The sequence below is a fragment of the Geospiza fortis genome, unplaced genomic scaffold, assembly GCF_000277835.1.
Source record: "Geospiza fortis unplaced genomic scaffold, GeoFor_1.0 scaffold41, whole genome shotgun sequence".
Classification (NCBI taxonomy): domain Eukaryota; kingdom Metazoa; phylum Chordata; class Aves; order Passeriformes; family Thraupidae; genus Geospiza; species Geospiza fortis.
The window spans coordinates 2,235,189-2,255,577 of NW_005054299.1; the positions used below are offsets into that span (position 1 = coordinate 2,235,189).

General features: G+C 40.8%; 1 protein-coding gene across 4 annotated transcripts in view; it reads left to right on the forward strand.

The window, feature by feature from the left end:
• Positions 1-20,389, forward strand: part of ESRRG (estrogen related receptor gamma) — a 338,080-nt gene that overhangs the window by 93,518 nt on the left and 224,173 nt on the right. Inside the window, exon 1 of one of the 4 annotated variants that reach the window (XM_031059388.1) lies at positions 18,579-18,626. The exons of 2 other annotated variants lie outside the window; for them this stretch is intronic. Coding sequence is in view for 1 of the 2 variants with exons in the window: in XM_031059378.1 (XP_030915238.1) it covers positions 18,687-18,721 (35 nt within the window). In the remaining variant the exon portion in view is untranslated. Of the gene's footprint in view, positions 1-18,578; positions 18,722-20,389 lie in introns of those variants that run through there. One more of the 4 variants, XM_031059378.1, reaches the window with a different exon arrangement.

Below are 20,389 nucleotides of genomic sequence, written 5' to 3' on the forward strand. Positions count from 1 at the left end.
TAAAATAGCTATTTACTGTGATTCTAGCTTCTTGAATTTCTTGAGGTAAATGTGAATGTACTGTGTTGCAGAATAAAGTGACTGGACTGGGGCCCAAGTTGCTGGGACAGGTATGGGCTTATGCAAAGGAAGAGCCTCAATCAGGACAGCTGGTGAACAAAAACCAAGTGGCTACCTTTATTCTAAATTAACACTGTGAATGCACCTAATTTGCAGCGAACCTGATGACCCTTTTTGCTCTCCATCTTTCTCCCTAGAAGATTGGGAGAAATAAACTTGTTACCACATCTGCTTTATCCTCCTGCCTTTGGCATTTTATATTGTGTTTCAGAAAACATGAACCATGAAAAAAAATCATGTTGATTTTTAAATATGAAACTATGTGGACAATATTATTGCATTTCTTGAAAAGTGTCCAGAATTCAAACCTAGAGGCACTAGACGTTTGAGAGTGAAATTGGCCCCAGCCAGTTAATAAATTCTGAGCAGAGATGCATAAATCAGCGAGAGTATTTAAAACTTTTTTTTTTCCAACGGGTGGGCATGGGAGAGGGAAACGTCTTTGGAGAATTGTTTTCTATCAGTTCAGAAAATAGAGAAAAGAATTCAGCAATACCCAGTGCTGGTTAGCAGATTGTCATTTTTGGGTTTGATGTTCCTGGGTTTAATTGTCTTTCATGTGAACAATGGCAGGAGCTCTCTAGTGTGCCATGCGAGCATGATAAAAGGGGGCCGTTCTTGCATAGCAATGCCTTTTTTTTATTATTAGCGTAAAAAATTAGCAAGCTGGAAGTCGTTAGAAGGAGTTCCATTGGCATTAATTGTAATGCAGCCTGAATTTGTTTGCAGACCAGTGCGGCAAGACAATAGCAGTGGGGGGAAAAAAGCAATATTAATAGCCTTTTACTTATTGTATCATTTTAGTGAGCCTTAATAAGGTGTCTGCTGTCAACTGGAATTTATTAAAATAAAAAAAAGACATGGTCGTTGATGTATTGCAGTAAGTATGGATGAGAGCTCAACTTGATTAATGTATGAGTTGGCTTTTTAAGGCATTTTGAAAAGGCTTCTTAACTGGGTCTTAAGAGACTGGCACAAGCCCACTGTAAACTACCTCATTGCAGTTGGAAAACAGCCTGACAGCTGCTGATGTCTCCTGTGGCTTCGCTTTTTTTTCTGATCAGAGAAAACTGAAGTAATATAGTCCTCGTCAATAATTGCAGTGCTTAAAAATCTTATAAAGGGATTTCTATTCTTCCCTCCGGAGATAACTTTTCAAAGGTTAAATTAGTTTTACTTGTGTGTACTTCAAATATCTCGGCTCCCAATAAGGATCAAGTTTTGTTTTAAATAAACTGCTCGTTTGTGTGCTGCATTGGATTAGCACCTTGCTGAATACTCTCTCTTTCAGCATGAGATGGACACTACAAAGCACTCGTTTTAAGTCTAGCTGGAGTCTCCCAAAAACCCTCAAAATATCAACTCACTTGGGCTAGTTCAGTTCAGAGAGGGGCCCTGTCTTTTGTTATTCTTAGTGGTGAACGCCTGAATTTATCAGCTTTGCTGTGCCATCTTACTACTCAACTTTAAGTAGTGGAGGGAAATGGGAATTAGAGACCCGGCTATCTTTTTTACTTTGCTGTGATTTCAAGAAGGTGTCAGCCTAAAATATTCTGTGTAGGTGGTTCTCACCCTGCCAAAATGCCAAAGCATATGTGGTAACAGGAAGACCCTAACATATGAGGAGGCCAGTTTATGTGGATTATGAGGAAACAGTTTTGTGGAAGTATGGCTTGTGAAACAATAGTATTTCTGTAACTACACGTTGTCTTTTTCCTTCACCTACCTGTTCTGTCCTGGATCAAAACCCCAAGTGTTTGACAGGCTGCATGGAGTGGTCACTTGTGCTTGCTTTGTGTTGCATTTGTATTTGCCATGTAGTCTGTGGACATGCAGACAAATGCCTCGTGAAGAGCAGATGGAGGTGTCCCCTATAGAAATTGTTCAGGTAGTCTGAATTAATATGTTCCATACTTTCAGCTGGGGTCACCATGAGCATAAGGTATAAGGTGAAGTGACAGTGTCTAGTTCTGTTAAAGATTTCCAGATTTGTGTCCTCAGATAAACTGGCTAGACTAATCAAGGTTCTTCTTTCCATACCGTTGTCTCCGTAAGTGCTGCAAATGTCATCCAAGTAGATATCAAAGTCAAAGGGAGGGAAACAGACTCTTAATTTGTTACAGTGCCATGTTGTCCTTCCTGATAGTTCTGGGCCTTTCCCAGAGGAAGTGCTCATGCTTCATTAAGGATGTAAGCTTTATTAGGATAGACGTCATCAGGTTCAAGTGTTAGGAAAAGTCGCTGCTTGTTAACAAAGGCCGTGGCCTTGGATAATGCAACTGTTCTCCTTACTGAAGGCTGTAAGCCAGTGTGGGTGATACTGTTCTGCTTGTATTTTTTTTCTTTTTAAAAACATCCTGATCCTGCTTGGAGATCTTGTGTGATGCAATTCCCCTTTTCCAAAGGCTAAAAAGGAGAGCTCGAGTCCTCTGTTTTCAGTAAATTCAATCACTCACCAGAGAAAAAGTCTACCTGAAATTATTTCAGAAATCTGTGTGCAATTTACAGTCAATTAACCCACAGCCTGCCATATTATAACAAATATTATTTCCTTTAAGCTTTCTTCTTTGGGTTTCAAATAGAAGAAATGCAGCAGCACAGCATATGCACTGGCAAGATGTTTTTGCCTTTTCCTTTATGGTAGGATTGCTATTAAATGAAATTATTATATGGCTCATATAAATATGAGTTTCAGTTTCTTTTTACATTACAAGCGTGAACTTCTACTTCTTTCTATGCAGGCTCTCTTCTGCATGGGAGATGGAACTGTGGTGTGATAGTTCCTGATGTTTTTTCCTGTCACCTTTATTTTATCCAACAGCACTTCCTTCTCCAGTAGCTGTTAGGTAAAACCTTTCTTTCTTCTGTTCTGTGTCAGCAGCTGAGAAGAAACTTGAATGAATTGATAATGATTGCATTAATTGCAGTTCCCTCTCCTTCTTTAGCCCATTGGCCTCTCATGCTTTCTTGTTCAAAGCAACACTCCAGTAGCTCTAATATGGCATTGAGGATAATATTTAAATATAGGCATCTTAGATATTTACTCTTCTGGTTACACCACTGTGGCAGATACTGCAGTGGTCCAACATACCTCTGTGATTTGTGGAAAAAAACCCCTGCTGTCCCAATGATTTCTTTATTTAGCCTAACTCACAGTTTACATAATAATTCACTCCAAGGTATGATTCACCTCGAGTCATTTTCTCCTCATCTCCTCCTCACCTTCACTTTTAGGCATGGACTGTTTGAAATCTGTTCCTGAATATACCCAAAGGTTGCAAGCACTTGAAAGCTAAGTGTGGATTCTGATCAAAATTTTACAAATGGTTTCCATTTTATTAAGGAGTCAGATTGAAGACCATTAATAAAATGGAAACTCTGCAGCTTAATCTAACCTTGATATATTTCCAGCCTAATGCATCTGCTTATAGCCCTGTCACCGCTGGATCTGAGCACTGAGAGCATTGTTGAATACATTTTCATACCTTTGCATTTTTCCCCCCCCAACCCAAGATAGGCCAATTCTCCACTGTTCCAGGCATCTTTCTTTCTCCCCCTGACTATGGCTGTGATTAGGAGAGCAGTGCCAGCCTTTGTTTGATACCCTGTTTGCTGCTGAGTGTATAGTTTGTTTAGTGGAAGAGGCGTGCTGGAGAAGGGACGTTGAACTTGTGGCAGGTGTTGGAGGTGCGCAAGACCAGGTGCCACACTCCTTAGATACCTGCAGAGAAACTTGTGCTACTGAGCAACTCCTTAGGACAGCTCCTGTCCAAACAACCAGCAGTGGTGGTGTGACCAAGCAGGATTCTGCAGGCCTGACATTCATTTCACAGGATTCACATTGCCCACCACCTTTGTCTCTGCTGAAGCTTCTGCTTTACCATGATATTGATGTGGGGCCTTGTGTGTGCTGGTGGCTTTTGCTTCCTCCCACTCAATAATTCAGCTTTCCCAGTTGATGTACAGAGGCGACCTCAACTTCTTGGGCTGCAGGTCAGCCGCAAATCTGAATGAACGGATTTATCACTGAATTGTGAGTCATCCCTGAGTGACAACCACCACACAACTACAGGATACTGATTCAGTGTTTGGGGGTGATGGCAAACTTGCTTGCACTTGCAGTTTTTGAGGTGTGTGCCTGAAAAAGCCCCATTTCCTCTTTTGCTCAGGTACCATTTCAAAGCCTGGTGCAAAGTCCTTTCAGTGGCACCGAAAGAGGACTCGTCTCTCACCGCATCAGAGCACAAATCTCAGATTCCCTCTCCTGAAAGTGGCCTCTAGTTATTACACGAGTAAAATAGAGACACTCTCTGCCAGACGTACATGGAGCCTAGGTGTCTGTGCTGACACATCAATACAAAGAACTGTTATCAGAAGAAAATTTCTCCTTCTAAACCAGAGCTTAAACTAATATGAACAGACATATAAAGGCCCCAGTGGGTGACCTTTCTTCACAGGAGAATATGTCTGCTCAGGGATTTCTTAGTTCATGTTAATTGATTGCCTGATGGGATTGATTAACTAAATTGATTCACTGTGGTTTGTGATTTTACACAAAGATTGGCTGAGGGTAATCTTCAAAAGTTTTCAATATGGAAAAGATCTTTGGAAAAATCTGGCAGTGGCAGTGAGTCTGAGCTCAACTCTGGTGTCCTTTGTTGGGTGAACTCCATCGCTGAGGGTGTAATACTTGGCCTGAGGGATGCTGTATAGGCTGGGTTTGGAGCAAAGCAAGCAGAGGAGAGGAGCAAATTTACAGTATCTTTGTTAACCTGTATTCATTTCATATACCCCTGCTTCAAGTGCATGTTAATAATTCCAGTGGGTGAAGTACCTATCCTCTCACGCTTTTGCAGGCAGAGGGAATACTGACAGGGTGTGTGCTTAAAACCTTTCCCCTCTTTCTGCAAGGGTGGGCTCCTAAGCATTATTCTCCATGTGCTTCTGCTCCCCCCTCACCACCTTGTGTAGATACTCACAGAGTTTTTACCATGGAGGTGAAGGGAGAAGCAGGAAAATCCCCTCAGGAGAGCAGCCTTGCTGCAGAGTACCCCCGGTGCTGTGGTTCACACGTGCCTCTGCCTCCTGGTGAAAAACGCCTTTTTGTGTGAGGCACCAGAACCAAAATTCACGTCTGTTGGATAATTTTAACAGCATGGTCCCAAGCACCTGGTGGCTGCAGTTGGAATAATATTCCTCTTGCTTATATCAACTTGTTTCAAAGAAATCATGCTGTAGACACACAGTGAGGGCGCAATAGACTTTCTGTTCATGCTCTGGGTATTTCTTGGTGCTTGGGAGACTTGAGAAAAAAATAAATATATATATTTCCTATTAACCTGTTTTGAAAATAGTCTTCCCATATCAAAGCATGTTTAAAAAGCAGATTTCATTTGATAGCAGTAGCTAAAATGCAGTAAGAAGCAGCCTTTTGATCTGTTGCAAATAAACTCTTCTGCAGATAAATACGTTACAAGTGTATTTTTGTTCATTTGCTATCGAATTTAATAACAACCAGTGGAATTGAGTTCAACCAAAATGAGTTCATATCAGACTTTGAATACATACTTTTAAATATTAAAAGATAATGATTTGTATGGCATTGTTATATAATGCATTTCTTGTCTTCTCTTGTGTGCATGTGACAAATTCCAGTTGATAAGCCCAGGACTCTGGAGTCAGTTGTCTGGCTAGTTATTAAGATTAAGATAAGTGCTGAGAAGGGAAAGATACAGCACATTGTACTGCCCTGCTGGGACGGGGCCACCTCGGATTCCAAGTGTAAGCAATGCATTAATTCTCCCTGGCTTATTTCAAACCCGAGGTGTACACTGTAAATATTTGGGAAATATGATGGAAGGAGTGTGGAAAGACTTTTCTTTTTTTTTATCCATTAAATGTTATTACTAAAAAGTGAACCTTACCTCCCCCTTGGGTCCTAATCATTATGCATCTGTAAAAACCCAAGACTAATTTTTGTTAATTACTTATGAAAAGTAACTTTTTTCTCTTTACCCAAGCCGTAAAAAAGCAGACAGACATTTGGACAGCGTTATCACGAGTCACTTCATGCTGGATATGCCACAACAATAACAACATAATTAATGCTCAAACAGCAGAGTTCAATTAGGGTTTGTGGGGGGAGCAATAGGACTGGAAGGTCTGAGCTGAGGAATGCTGAAGCTAATGCAAAGTTTCCTTGTGGCTTCAGTAAACTTTGGATTGGCTCCAAGATGAATGCTGGTGAGATCAGGGCTTTCTGAGCGTGTTGGAGCTGTTATTGCTGGCGTCTCTGCAGGGGAGCCCTCAGGACATCACTGTGCCTCTGCCAAAGGGGGAGAGGGAGAAAGTTTTCTGTTATTCCAAAATATTAATGAGATATTAAAAACAAGACAAATTTCCTGAAGTTCAGTTGTTTCTCACTAACTTAAACACAAGCTTTGCTACAAATTGGTCGTCAATGCCTTCAAGGCAGTAAAGTTTAACTCGTCTGTAAGATTGCTGGGAGGAGTGACAGAGAGCAGTAATTTAGAAAGTGTATTGAAGCTGTGTGCAGTGTAATGTAGACCACTGGGTAGCAATTAATTTTTGTTAATTAATTTAAAACTAGATGTATGGAAGTGGTTATATGAAATGTATATGCTGCTAAACAGCTAACTAGTCCTTGGGGTCTGCATTGTCATTATCTGTATGTAAATCATTTCAGCCAGCACCATCTAATGAGTCAAAAGCTGCTCTGAAACTGTAGCTGAGATTTGCGGGACACTTTTTGAAAAACCTTATGCCCTGCTTCAACGTGTGGCCCTTAAAATGAAACCATATCTGCCCTCTGATTAATCGTGTCTTATGTGGAGACAGTTTATAGGTTTTATTGTCTTTCAGAGGGGTTATTTCTAAACTCTAGGAATATCCCATGTTAATGGAGATGGGAAATTAAGGAACATTCAAAACCATTTAAGAGAAAGAAGGAGCACAACTGAAAGGCCCCCAGTGACTTCTCCTAAATCCTATGGTTCTTATGTGGTGGAAAATAGATTTAAAAATAAAATAAAATAGTTAACTGCGAAAGACTATCTGACTAAACCATACAAACTGCTTCTTCTTGAGCATCAGAAACTTCTGTTATTGAATTAGAAGCGGTCTCTTTCCTTCATATGCTTGTTAAATCATTGTGCTTCCTTAGTTCCCCTAAGGTATATGCTACGATTTCCTCTTAACCAGCAATGAAGATAAATAGCTCCTGTATCTTTGCTGTTTACAGTTATCTTAAGCAAAACCAAAATTAAAGCAGAATCACTGCAGCATCACAGTTTCTTTACAGAGTCTTGAGTATAAAACAAAAAGTTGAAATAGCTCAGAAAGGATATATAACACATGAGAATTAAAGTAAGCATGTGTATGTAGATTTACAACTAATCGCTAATAAGACCTCAAAAAAGTAATTAAACCAATATCTGAGCCTGATGTGCTGTAACCAGATAAATGAAATGTACAGAGTGGACTGGAATATTTGGAATACCACGCTCTGTTTCTCACCTCTTTTTTCACAGCGTGGGCATTATATCATGGTTGTGTACATTCCAGTTAGCTGCGAGTGAGAAATCACCGCCGAGGTCGCTGAAATGTCAGTGCCACAGATGCTGAGGACAGAAATGGATGGAGTTCCCCGTTAAAACTCTAATTATCAAAACCCAGATGATCCAATAGGAAAATGCACGTGTCCTATATGCTCTGTACTGCGGTCTAACAGAGACACTGCCTGGCTGAAAAGCCATGCAAACAAACATATGCCATAACCTATTTCAGATTTTAAAACACTGACTGAATTTAGTCTCTGGCACACAAATACAACTTTATGCTGTATATTTTCTGAATGCTCTTGAAAGCAGCTACATGGTTTTTAAGCTCTTTAGGCGAACCCTGTATGGTCTGAAATACCCAGGTAGTTAGCATCCCTGCCAGTTTGATATGATGGAGACCTTTACTTGAACTGACCTCAGAAGGAATAGAAGACTAATTGAGGCAGCCCTAGTTCTAGCTCTCTGGAGGTGCAAAACTGCAAATGGTATCTGGTGCATGCATAAAAAGGTTTACATAGTGGAAGAAGGATATAGGAAGGAAAAGACAGGCTTTTCTTTCTCCATGTCTCAGCAGCCTATTTCCCCTTACCCCTGAAGCTTCAAGAAAAAAAATCCCATCTTAATGTCATAGCATGGTAAAATAATAACCAAAATACAATATCTTAAAAAAAGAAAGTGCACCCAAACAATCCAGAAGGTGAAATTAGGACAGTATTTTGGTGCCTCAGGTCTGTAATTAAAACTATCTAGATAAAAAAGAGATATTCTGCCTCAGATTTATGCTCTGAGAATAAGAAGAAAAAGGCTGAAAGTGAAACACAGCAAAAGAAATCAGTAATTCCGATGTATTCAACTCGCCCATCAGAAGAAATGGCATTAATTCAGGTACCCAATTACTGTAATGTGGTTCAGAGCACCTCAATAGGTGTTTCAATCTCAAGCCAGGACTAACATTTGTAATCCTTTAAATGCACTTAAGAAATTGATGTTACAGCCCCACAATCTGTTAGGGGCCTTGCTTCCTGGCTGATTGCAAAGTATCCCACCATTAATTGGATCATCAGAATGTGATCCGCGTTCTGGTCCCCGGATTATGTAAGACTGACTTTGCTCTGACGCGCTGAACCAGAGGCTTCTTTTGCTGGATATTTTGACCCTTAATGTAGATAAGTGGTATTTTTCATCAATCTTAGCTTGCATTAAAAAAGGGAAATGTCAGTTCAATGTGGGGCGTTTAACTTAATTCAACATCTTTTAATTTAATACCTTGGAAAAGTTAGTCCATCTCCGACTTGCTGGAGACTTCTGCTGATGGAACGGTTTGTGGAGCAGAGCTGGAGGCACGTCACTGCTCCATAACACAGTCAGGTCCCAAAACTCTGTGTGGGCTTCATCCCTATATGAAAGGGAAAAGTAGAAAAAAACCCAAAAAGCCCCAAACCAAAACAACAACAACGCCCTCCCTCAAAATGGTAACCTGGCCATGCTTTATTAGTAATGCGTTTCCTCAGCTCCTTTGGACTGTTCCCTAATGACTGCTCTACATGCCAAAGGGAAAAGAGGCAAGAAAAATTTAATTCAGTGTTTACTATCCTGTTTTTTTTTCTTGAGCTTCACGTTTTCTTGATTTTTTTTTTAACTTTTATTTTTTGAATCAGAGTGCTTTGATTAATTGGCTCAATATTCTTAACGTGCTTTTGTGCTTCAATGAAGGCTGGTCTGAAAATCCTCTACATAGACTAAACCTAAAATCCTATTGAAAATAATGGGACATTTTTTTCTAATAAAAGGAGGCTTTATGTAAAAAGAAAAATATTAGCAGCATAGGAACAGGACATGTCGTAACACTTTTTTTTCCCCTTTCTTTTTTTTTTCGTGTTCTGCATCATAAAAGCCCTCCTAGTGCTTCTTTTCCTGATATTGAGTGCATTTATCCCAGTGGTACAGACAGAAGTTCAAAGGCGACTGCAAGGTTGCCTTTTTTTTTTTTTCCCCAATGAAAATTGTAAGTTTTCCAGTTTTCTGAGCATTGCAACAGGCATCAGATTGATCTGAGTCTTACCGTGGCTTTGGGAAAACCATTATGGTTATGGTGTCTCCTGGGCTTGTGATTGTTAGGAGTGAAGATGTTGAGGTGAAGAGAATAACATCAGGTATCATGAACAGGGCTGGATGTTTCTCATGGAACTGATGCTTAATAATCTTTTTCAGTAAAATTAATACTCACTACCTACATACTTATGTGTATAGATGTATGTGTGTGTTAAAAATCACAGGTGGAATCTGACATTTTTGGTGTCTCAGAGAAAGAGCAACCTCTTTTCACGTGTCACACAAGGCAGAAGCTCATGGACATCATTTGCAGCTGAAGCTGTCTGACTTAGGCCTCCATTCTTTTGTTTTCTGTCAAGGTCTCAGTCTCATTTTTCCAGCTCTCCCCTGTCCCACTTCCTTTGCAAGGCCTTCAAATTTAGTGCTATACAGTAGGCACGTAGTGCTGAGGCACAGCAATGATGAGGAGGTAGGTGGCTGGACCTCGTGTTTCATTGTCATCTTCTAGTAGGCTGCGGAGACTTTTTCTGAGAGGTCTTTAGAACTTTTCAGGTTGAGGAAAAAAATGCTTTTGAGGCAACACATTTGTTTTGTGAGAAATGTTTGATCCCAAGGAAAAGCAGATGGAAGAATGTGGCTCATGAATTTCCTCCACTGTTCTGCTGGCCAGGACCAGTTCAAAGTCTGCCACGTAGTGAAAAAAAGGTTAAAATTTTGAGGCAGAGTTTAAATGTGAGGTTTGGGACAGTCTTGTTAGGCATCTCATCCATACGGTTTTTGGAGTTTAGGATGACACCCTGTGAGTTTCCTTAGCGTGGCAGAGAACACATCTCTCCATCCACACTACTTAGGTTTTGTAAATTGGCAGAATACCTAGATTAACCTTCTCACTGGCTTCAGAGACAGTAAATACAGATATGTGAGAAGCCTTTTGGTGGGAGATGTTTTTGTGATTTTAAACACGGACAGAAAGAGAACTGGTCTGGCATTTGCAGTGAGATGAGTTATTAACATTAATTGTGAATTGGGCCGGAGGAGGCAGTTTCTGGTGCTGCTTTGGGGATTTGGGTCCCTGTTGCTGTTACTCATACAAGGTGTGTGGCTCATACGTAAGTGCCTGACCTTGCTTGCTTTTTCTCCTCTTTTTTTTTTTTTTTTTTTTTTTTTTTTTTTTTTTTTTTTTTTTTTTTTTTTTTTTTTTTTTTTTTCTTTTTTTTTTTTTTTTTTTTTTTTTTTTTTTTTTTTTTCTCTCTCTCCTTTTTTCCTGATATGAACTGAATAGGAAGGCAGATAGATCCAGTTCTGGTCAGCCTAGTTGGCGCTGGAGGTGATATGGTGCTACACCAGGACAGGGTCACCTTTAGGTTTAGGCTTCTGGCTGGAGCACAATAAATACGTGTGCTCCCAGCAGCTCTCTGGCTGGTCCCTTTGAGCTGCAGTCTGTATTGGTCATGGTGGTCTTCTCTCATTGCACATGGTGCATTGTTCCTGGTGCAGGAGCATCTCACCTGGAACAATAGATACCCCTGAACTGTAAATAAGAGCCCTGGATAGAGATTTCTATAAGCAAGTGACCAGCTTTCAAAAATATAATATTCTTCTATCAAGCATGTTTCATGTTACAGTGTTTGAATCTGTGTTCTCCTTTAGAACTGCCCCCATGGAAGAAGAATGGGAGTTTCTCCTGCAATATCATTGCTACACTAACATGTGAAGAGAAGTCTGAAGAGATATACTTTAATATATTATCCATGAGGGAAATCCACTCTTTAAGCTTAAATATTTTAATGGGCAGTATTGAATATTTGGCCATGTTCAGTCTTGGCATACATAGAATCACCTTTTCCTGAAGGGAGTGAAGCTCTTTCTACTTCTGCCAGACCTAAGCTTAGGTTGGAGACTTCCAGTCTCATAACTCCGCTTGTTCAACACCAATACAAAGCTCTTTTATGAGGAGAGAAATATAAAGCAATATACGCAAGTCTGTAATTACTTTGGCCACAGAACAAACATATTGTTTGTTCCTGCTTGGAAGGGCCTAACCTTCTGCAGGGAGAGTAGGATCTGTGATACCTCTGGTATTGATAGCATTCCTACAGCAACTGTGTTTTCCAGCAAGCTTTGTACTAGCATAAGACGCTTCTGGTTTATTCCATCGTGTGGAGGGGAAGGGAAACTGTATGTAGCTCGTGGCAATGCCTTCCTGGGCAACTGATTTTAAACAGTGCATCTCAGGGTGTTTTCCTGTATGGAGTTGCACTGGAAGTGCATCACTTCCAGTCTGTTTAATTGGAGTCTTGGGTGACGCTTCTTTGCTGCCTTATCCATGGATAGAAAGATGATATACATTTTAGCTTTAAGTACACTACAAGGTTGGAAAGTAAAGTTGAGTTTGCTCTGAAGCAGATATATTGGCTTCCCATGCTTTGAAGACAAATGGAGGCTCATCCATCGCTGCTACACAAGTATGCTGGTGCTGTTTCAGGCTGCTTTGGGTTAGGATTTCAGTTTGCCCTTCCTTCCTAATGGGGTCCCTTGGTGGAGAATGCCATCCAAGTGCAGGATGGATGAGGTGCCCTAAGGACCTGCATCATGCTTGCCTTTTAAGCTGTTCCTTGCTGAACTGTGAACTGAACTTGTCTTGGAGTGCTGTTTGAGGATATGAATTCAACTTTGAGATGAAAAAGCTAAACAAACACCACATACGCTAGCATATGTCAGCCTGAAAGCACACAGTGTTTGGTGGCAGTGTTCATATGCATCTAAAATTATTTTCTTGTAATGCCTTCAGTATTTCCCCAGAGCTCCCTTCTTTGTTCCAACTCCCTGTGGAAGAGGCTGAGAAAAATGGCTGGTGTGTTCACTCTGGCCACTGTCAGCACCAGGCTCACAGCAGAATTAATTCTGTCCTCCCTAATGACCATCAGATACCTCATTGCCAGGGAAGGGGCCCCTCTGTCTGCAGGATCACAGTAACCAAGTTTGGTTATGCAGGAAAAGGCTGGCGGGTTTCTGCTTGCCTGTGTAGCTGGGTGACACAGGTTTCTCTCTTGGGTGACACCTGTCCCCAGGGTGGGCTGTCTAGGAACAGCTGACATGCCTGATGCTTGGCATGTTACTGGTTTTGGGTTTTTTTTGAAAACTTAGCCACATGTTTCCTTCATGTTATGGGGGAAAAGATTTAAAGGAAGGGGGCAGGATGAAACAAACCTGTGTGTTGTATCCTTTGTGATTGTGTCCTCCCCCCAGGGTTCTTGGTTCCCTGAATATTTTTGTGAGACCAAGTGGGTTTCTATACATACAGGATGTTTATTTGCATTGGGATGCATGCTTTTTTGAGGTTGGACTGCTCTTTAAATTCAGAGTCCACCTTTCACACAGGCTCACCTGCATGCAATGCAAATATTTTTCAAGGCAGTGTTGCTTAATTTCAGCAAATTCAGACCATCTTACACAGTGGTGCAAAATTCACTCCCTTTTTCTATTTCCCAGACTGGCACATGCTCTGAACTTTACCTGTGCAGTTAGTTGGATGCTGTTGGCAAAAATGTAGGAGAAAAGCATCCTAGAAGCCTAGAATCAGCAGATTCTGCTGTGTTGTGAGCAATAGCTCACATGTACTAGGGTGTGAAGCTGAGCACATCCCTTTTAAATGGTTGGTTTTGGTTTTAGTGTTGAGCCCAGCTGTTCCTTGAAACACTCTGTACAGTACAGTAATTTAGAGTGTAATGATCTCGTGTAAGGAGGCAGATGTGAATCACAGGTGAACTACTTCTGAATGATGGCAAGGGTGTGAGCACTCCCCCTGCCCTTGTCTTTCTCCTCCCAGTCTCTCAGTCTCCTAGATTTATTTTCTCATCTCCCAGATTTATTTTCGCATCTCCCACTGCTTTTTTGCAACACAGGTGAGCACGTTCCAATATGAGTCTGATGAGCCTGCTGTGTGCTGGTTGATCTGGTTCTCATGGTTGATTTTGTCTTTTTTCACTTTGTGTACCCTAAGAAACACATACTGCCTCAAGGAGCTTTGAATATACCAATAATTGTATGTCATAGTGAGAAGCAAAACAGAGAACATGTCTTCACCCAAGATTTGGAAGTAGTAGGAAATGACCTCTTACCCTTCTTTTGTTTCTTAGATCTTTAGGCCCTAAGCCACCCTAAATCTACTGTCCCTATAAAAAGCTGCATTTTAAAAGGCTTTAGGAGGCTTGCTGACCTTGCAACCTACTTTGTAAGGAGTCTGCACCCACAGCTATTAAACAAAATTAATTTCAGCACTTTTAAATTGTTAATCTTGCAAAAGACAACTTGCTTGCTCTCCAGTGATCCCACAGGTCATCATTCTGTGAGCTGCGAGCCATCACCAGGGTTCATGGCTCTCAACATCGTGAGAATGCTTGTGGTCTCCCAATTGCCTTACAAAATTAATTCCTCTGCCCTCCACATTTCCTCCCCAGCAGCTCTTTGAGATCTGGGCTCTTTGTCAGCTGGTTGTCTGTAGCAGCTATTCATGAGTAGCCATGCCACAGATTATTCCCATATTGAAGTTATTCTCTCCTATGTCAGTTGCTTCTCAACTCATGGGAATGAATTTGGGGCAGCAGGACATGAATTCAGGTAGGAAATGACAGGTTTTGTCTTCGGGGTGTTAGGCTTCCTATTGAAAGGGTGATGTCTCTTAAGTTACATTTCCCCATATCCATAGGGCAGATGCTTTACCAGGTGTTAATTTATTTTGAATCTTCTTAAGTGTATTTGTTCTTCCTGGCCACGAAACTTGGAAATGTTGCCTTTTTTCCTCCAGGTGGGATGCCTGTGAATGCACTGGGGGTGGGGGAGAAAGTGCACGCTGTATCTGCTATTATCATGCCTGGTTGTCCCTGCTCCTTCCACCTCTTTTGTCTCTGCCACTCAAGCCAATTTCAGCCATCCGCCGACTCTCATTTGGGATAATAGCCTCTCTTTTTACTGTTGTCTTGTCATGTTTGATTCGGCAGCACAAGGGTTTTAAATTAGCCAAAACGTTTGCATGCTGGGCTTACTCCGCTGCCACTACCAGTTGTAGAGCCACTAAACCACTTGATGCTGAAATTGATGATTGCTCGGAAGGAATAAGAAATTGTTGGTGGCTACCGGGAAGATTCATTCACGCCGAGCCCCTTTTAAGAAACCTGGGGGGGAGGGAGAGAGAGATTTCCTTCAGTTTCCTGCTGCCTGGCTGGTGGCTGCAGGGTGCTTGTGCCAGGTTCCTGCTGAGTGATTACAGCCTTGCTAGGCTGCGTAGTTCCTGTGATTTCAACATAAAAACAGAAGAAGAAAAATATAGAGGGAAGGGAAAGGGGGAGGGGTGAAGCTCCAAAGACTTGTAGTTCAATTCAGTAACATAGAATTGTGGTGTTTTAACTCACTGCTCGCCTTGTTGTTGTTGTTGTCTAATTAATTTCCCCTGGCTGAAAGTTTACTTGTTAGAAGTTTTACTCTGTAGAAAAACTACTGTATTGGCCTCCCTTTGTTGGTGATACTAAATCACAGCTGGGCTGTAAGCAGTTTTTAATATTCTCTGGATTAAAAATGATCCATCAACAATGGGATCAGAGATCACCAAGAAACTATACAAACTGCCTAATAATACCTCCACATATCCCCCTAAATGACTTTTACTTGTTTACATTCATGTTTAAAGACATGAGGGGACAGAAGTTAGAAGGGAAAAGAAGATGAGAGTACTTGAGGAGCCATAAAGAGAAAATAAATGTCAGATTAAATGTGAACAACTAGGGTGGTACGATGGATATAATTTTATTTCAGAGCTACATACAAGCACATATGCAATGTGAAAGAATCTTTTATTTCTGTTGAGTGGATTTCTGTTTGAAGAGGGAGTATTTTGTTATTTTAGTTTATTTTTCATATTCACCACTAACTCCAGTGATAACAGGTAGTTAAATGGTCAGAAAGGTCAGTAACAGACACATGTATAATGGCTCAGTGTTTCCAAGTCCAAAGACAAGCACTATCTATCAGAAAATAGTAGCAATTGTTAATTTAAAACAAAACAACCATCCAGACCCTCTATTAGCCATATATGCAAGTTCCCAGACAGTTAGAAACATGGCTTCAGATATATAATTCATTATACAGTGCCACAAGTAAGACCCTAAATAAACACGTGGGAATATGATTGCATAGCGTCCGAGCCAAGAAAGATGTTCTCATTGTATCTAATGTTGCCAACATTATTGTTACTAATATTCTAGCACTTTTTTCCTGATTACTAAGCCACATGTTCTCTTGCAAAATAAAACCTTTTTCTGCCAAAAGGAAGAAAAAAAATATCTTGTAAATCTGAAGGTGTTGGCGTCCAACTATATTTCTCTTGCATATAATAAATCGTGAAGAAATCATATAAATGACTCAAGCTCTAAAAATACAAACATAACTAAGAGGCCAAATCTCTGGGGCCCAGCAGTGGTGTGCTGTTGTGCAAGCCCAGCTCTAAGGGCTTCTGTCCATGCCAATTAGCAGTAGATTGGAAAGCCAGGCGACCATGATGGGTTTAGTCCTGTTATCTAACTGCTGCACTGTTCAGAATTGCTGATTTCCCTGCAAAATCATGACAGATGTATTACAGGAAAATATATTGGCTGAGTAGCTAGTGAGAGAGTTAATGCAAGGGATAATAAGTAGCTAAGGCTACGTCCTCCAGCAGACTTTGATGTGGTTTGATAATATATGGGACGGGTCAATCTGCCCTATTAGCAAATGTAGCCAGTTTATGCTCTACATACAAACTAGAGATTTGATAAAGCACTAAATTAGTTTTCACTAGGTATTAGATGTTAGATACTTAATGGGATCATCATGCTTTTGCTACACTTGGTTAGGATGTGTTCTGTAGCAGAAGCATGCAGCAGCATGACATTTCACCAGCAAAGGAAGCATGTCTTGTGACTGAATCACGAGTCTGGGAATTAGAACGTCCAGGCATTGCTTGGCTTCTGAATTACTGTCTCCCTGACTTGCAGGAAGGTTTCTCTTTTCACATCTGCAGAATGGGACTGCATTCTTCCCTTGCCTCTTTGCCTCTTTGCAAAGCCACCACTGCTTTTAAAGTGGTTTTTTTTTTTTCATCCTTGGGAGCAAGTAATCATAAATCTGTAATGTTTCAGTCATATGAGACTAATCCTGTCCCACTCAGTAGGTGCTGGGAAAGTCCCTCGACTTGATACCAGAAAATTTACAGGTTCAAGCAAATGTGGAGAAGAAACTTTAATAGATTGTTAAAGGAGAAGGTGAGGGCTTAGGTGTACTTCTGCATTTCCTCTGTGTCAGTAGTCAACCAGTAATTTAAAATGTAACTAGGACCAATAGTTTAGTGAAGCCAATATCATTTTTATAGTCTAAAATCCACTGACAAGATATGTCATGTGGGTACGAATCTGCATACCTGTACCCATTCTAGCAGTGGGAAATGTGGGTGAAGAGGTCAACCTTCCTGGGGCCCCACAGAACCTTCAGAAAACTGTGCTTTAAAACCCATTAAGTGCTTTGTGTTTCTCACATGGATCTAATTTTTTGCAAACATTATTTTACCCTCTGTTTACAGACAATGTTATTAAATACATTTGGAAAGCATTTTACTTTCTCTAACATCTCACTGCATATGCCAGTAACTGATCCTGAATGACCGCTGCCAGGCTTTGCACTTTGAGCACTAGGGAGACATTCCTGCCTTTTTGTGAAATGCAGCAAGAGTGTCATGTATAAAATGATCCTGTTTGAAAGGACAGAAGCTGTATCCCAATATAGATCACAGTGGAAAATGACTCAAAATTACATGACAGCTTCTCCCCATTTACCTTCCTCCCCTCCCTTTCCCTTTCTCAGCCTGTTTCCCAGTTGGGCTGTGGTAAGAAACACATTGTGTATTGTGACATTTTAGTTTACTGTTACTAATAATGCCTTTGCATCTTTCATTAGTGGGTTATTTATAGGATTGCAAAGGGCATTGGTACCACTTGGCCTCTGAGGTGGTACTGCCTCTGTCCCAAGGACTGAGATGATTTAAAGGGGGCTGGGTTGCACCCTGGCCTTGGCAGTGGGCTTACCTAGCTCCAGCAGAAGCCTTGGGTTAAAATGCTATGGTTTAAAACCTGCTGAGGCCAGTCTGAACTTTAGATGCTTTTATAAACAAGAAGACTTTGCCTCATAACTCCTGCTAAGCCTGCACCTGATGAGCTGCTCGGAGCTGGAGGGCTGTGTTTTCCCTAATAAATTCCTTTTTTTGAACCCACTTGTTAGTCAAGCATTGTGCACACTAACTACAGCGAGGGCCCTGGGCATAAATTACTCTCACGTGGCACTGTCTCCGAGCAGCCCCCCAGTTATGGATTACTTTGTTCTCGACTTGACAGGAACATAATTAGAACTGTTGATGAAATCTACCAAATTGTTCCTCCGTGGCCTCAATGGTCAGGAAATTTGGCTGAGTCGTATTTGTCACCGACGTAAAGGCTCTAAACACTTCATATTAACTATGTTATTAATGTGCCCTCTAATCTGTCCATGAATTGGTAACACTTGGAGGGAGCTTGTGCTCTAATAGCACCTTGTGATGAATTCATTGTAATGCTGTTCAAAAGTTTCTGGAGGGTGGGGGAAAAAAAAAGAAGAAACCTTAATAAAAAGTGCATCTTTCTAGGTTGTTTCTTTTTTCTGTATGTGCATTTTTATGTTATACAGTTTTGTTTTGTTTTGCTTAACTGGAGATTCATTTAGGCTTTACATTGACAGACCCTTTTCTGTTCTATAGGATTTGCTGACATTTGGGCTGTTTCATTGCCAGAGGAGGCTTTGTGTGTCCCAAAGGAAGTGAGTGATCTGGCCATAACAAATCCTGCCAAAATATTTTAACACCGTTACGATTTTCTAATGCAATGCGTAGTGAATGTGACTAGAAAAGGATGGTGAGTCCATGAAGGGGGTTCGCTCCCTCTCCTCCCATTTGTCTGGTGGAACGAGCACGCTGCAGCTGCCGGGGGGTGGGAGGCCACAGCCAGCAGTGGGAGGGGTGTTTGCCTCCTGAAGTGTGTCCCTTCAGGTGCACCAAGGGCTCAGGCTTAATCTCTAAACCAACCTTTCAAATTTTGCTCCTTCTCTTGAACTTTGTAGAGTCCCAGGGTCATCAGAGACAGTGTTTTAGTGATGTTAAAAAATGTGTTTTGGCTGCTGTAAGTGTTCAGTGAGTTTAAAAGGGGAACGTGTTAGGCACTTATGGATGAGAGGAGGGTTAGTGGCTGAAGGCCCTAGAAGTTGACACTCTTACCTTCAAAATGAAGTGTTGTCTCATACTTCAGAATAGTTTTGAGGAGCTTTAAGGTGGGTCTTAACTATAAGCAACTCTACTTAAAATGCTAGAACACAAAATTAAGTTCTCACATGTAGTGTTCAGGGGATGAAGACAATTCAGACAACCTAATGTTTAGCTTAGAGCTGTAGGTATGGGAAAGCTCAAATTTATATTCCCAAGCTATTCTCTAGAGCAGCAGGTAAATTAACTGCTGTTTTTATAGTACCTTGGTGATTTGTTTCTATTAAATTTAATACCATCCACTCCCCTGTCTCTCCCCCCATCCCCCCAAAAACCCAACCCAAATATAACTAAAGTTAGTCTTTGGTGAGCAATTTAAAACCCAAAACCAGTAAGCAATTTGAAATGTGCTGACTGCAGAATATCAGCCATCGTCATGTGTCCAACATGCACCATATTGGATTACTCTGCAATTGGCTTCTGCAGCAGGGTAAACTCATGTGTCTTTAGTCAATTTTACATTTATATAACTAAAATAAAGTAGCTGTGTGCACCAGCAAGTTTTACTGAAGGAATAAAAGCTACAGAGAAATAGAGAAGTTGAGCATGTCTACGGGTTTTGCTCAGGTGGCATAAGTAAAGTCTGGCCTTTTGCTGCTGATGGTGTTTCTCACTTGGATGTTTCTCTGTTTGCTTGTCTTTGAATACCAGATAGAATTGCAAGTTCTCACACTCATCTCCTGAGCCCTGGGTCAGGTTTTCAGGGCTCACACAAACATTCTGTTCCCTGTGTCCACCATATATGGCATTTCCCAGATCCCGGGGCAATGATGCTGTCACCAACAGGAGGGAAGTGTTAGCCTGGGAGTTAGGACTTACTTTCAGACTTTATTTTAGGATCTTAATATTCATAAATGAAATGGGAATCTTAACTAGGCATTTTTCTCATGCAAATCAATCTATTTCTAGTAATGAGCAATTTAAGTATTTTTTTTAGTATTGTAGTTGCCATCGAGAAATCAGGATCAGAATTCAGGATGCTCGAATTAGGTGTTAGTGCATATAGATATTCTGTTGATGAATCTATTATTAGAATGAAATAGTATTTTCCCTGGGTCTGTTTCTTTTCACAGCTTTTGTCTCTTTTTCTCTCTCAGGTCATCTTGCCTAAGTTTATTCTTCCATTCTTTAATTTCACCTCACCATTTGATTAATTTCTGCCAAAGACATGGGCTCTTTAAGGACTTTCTAAATTATTAGATCTTGTTACTTATTTGCAGTGAGTTTAAAACTGAATTGCATTTTCTTTTGTCATAGTCTTGTT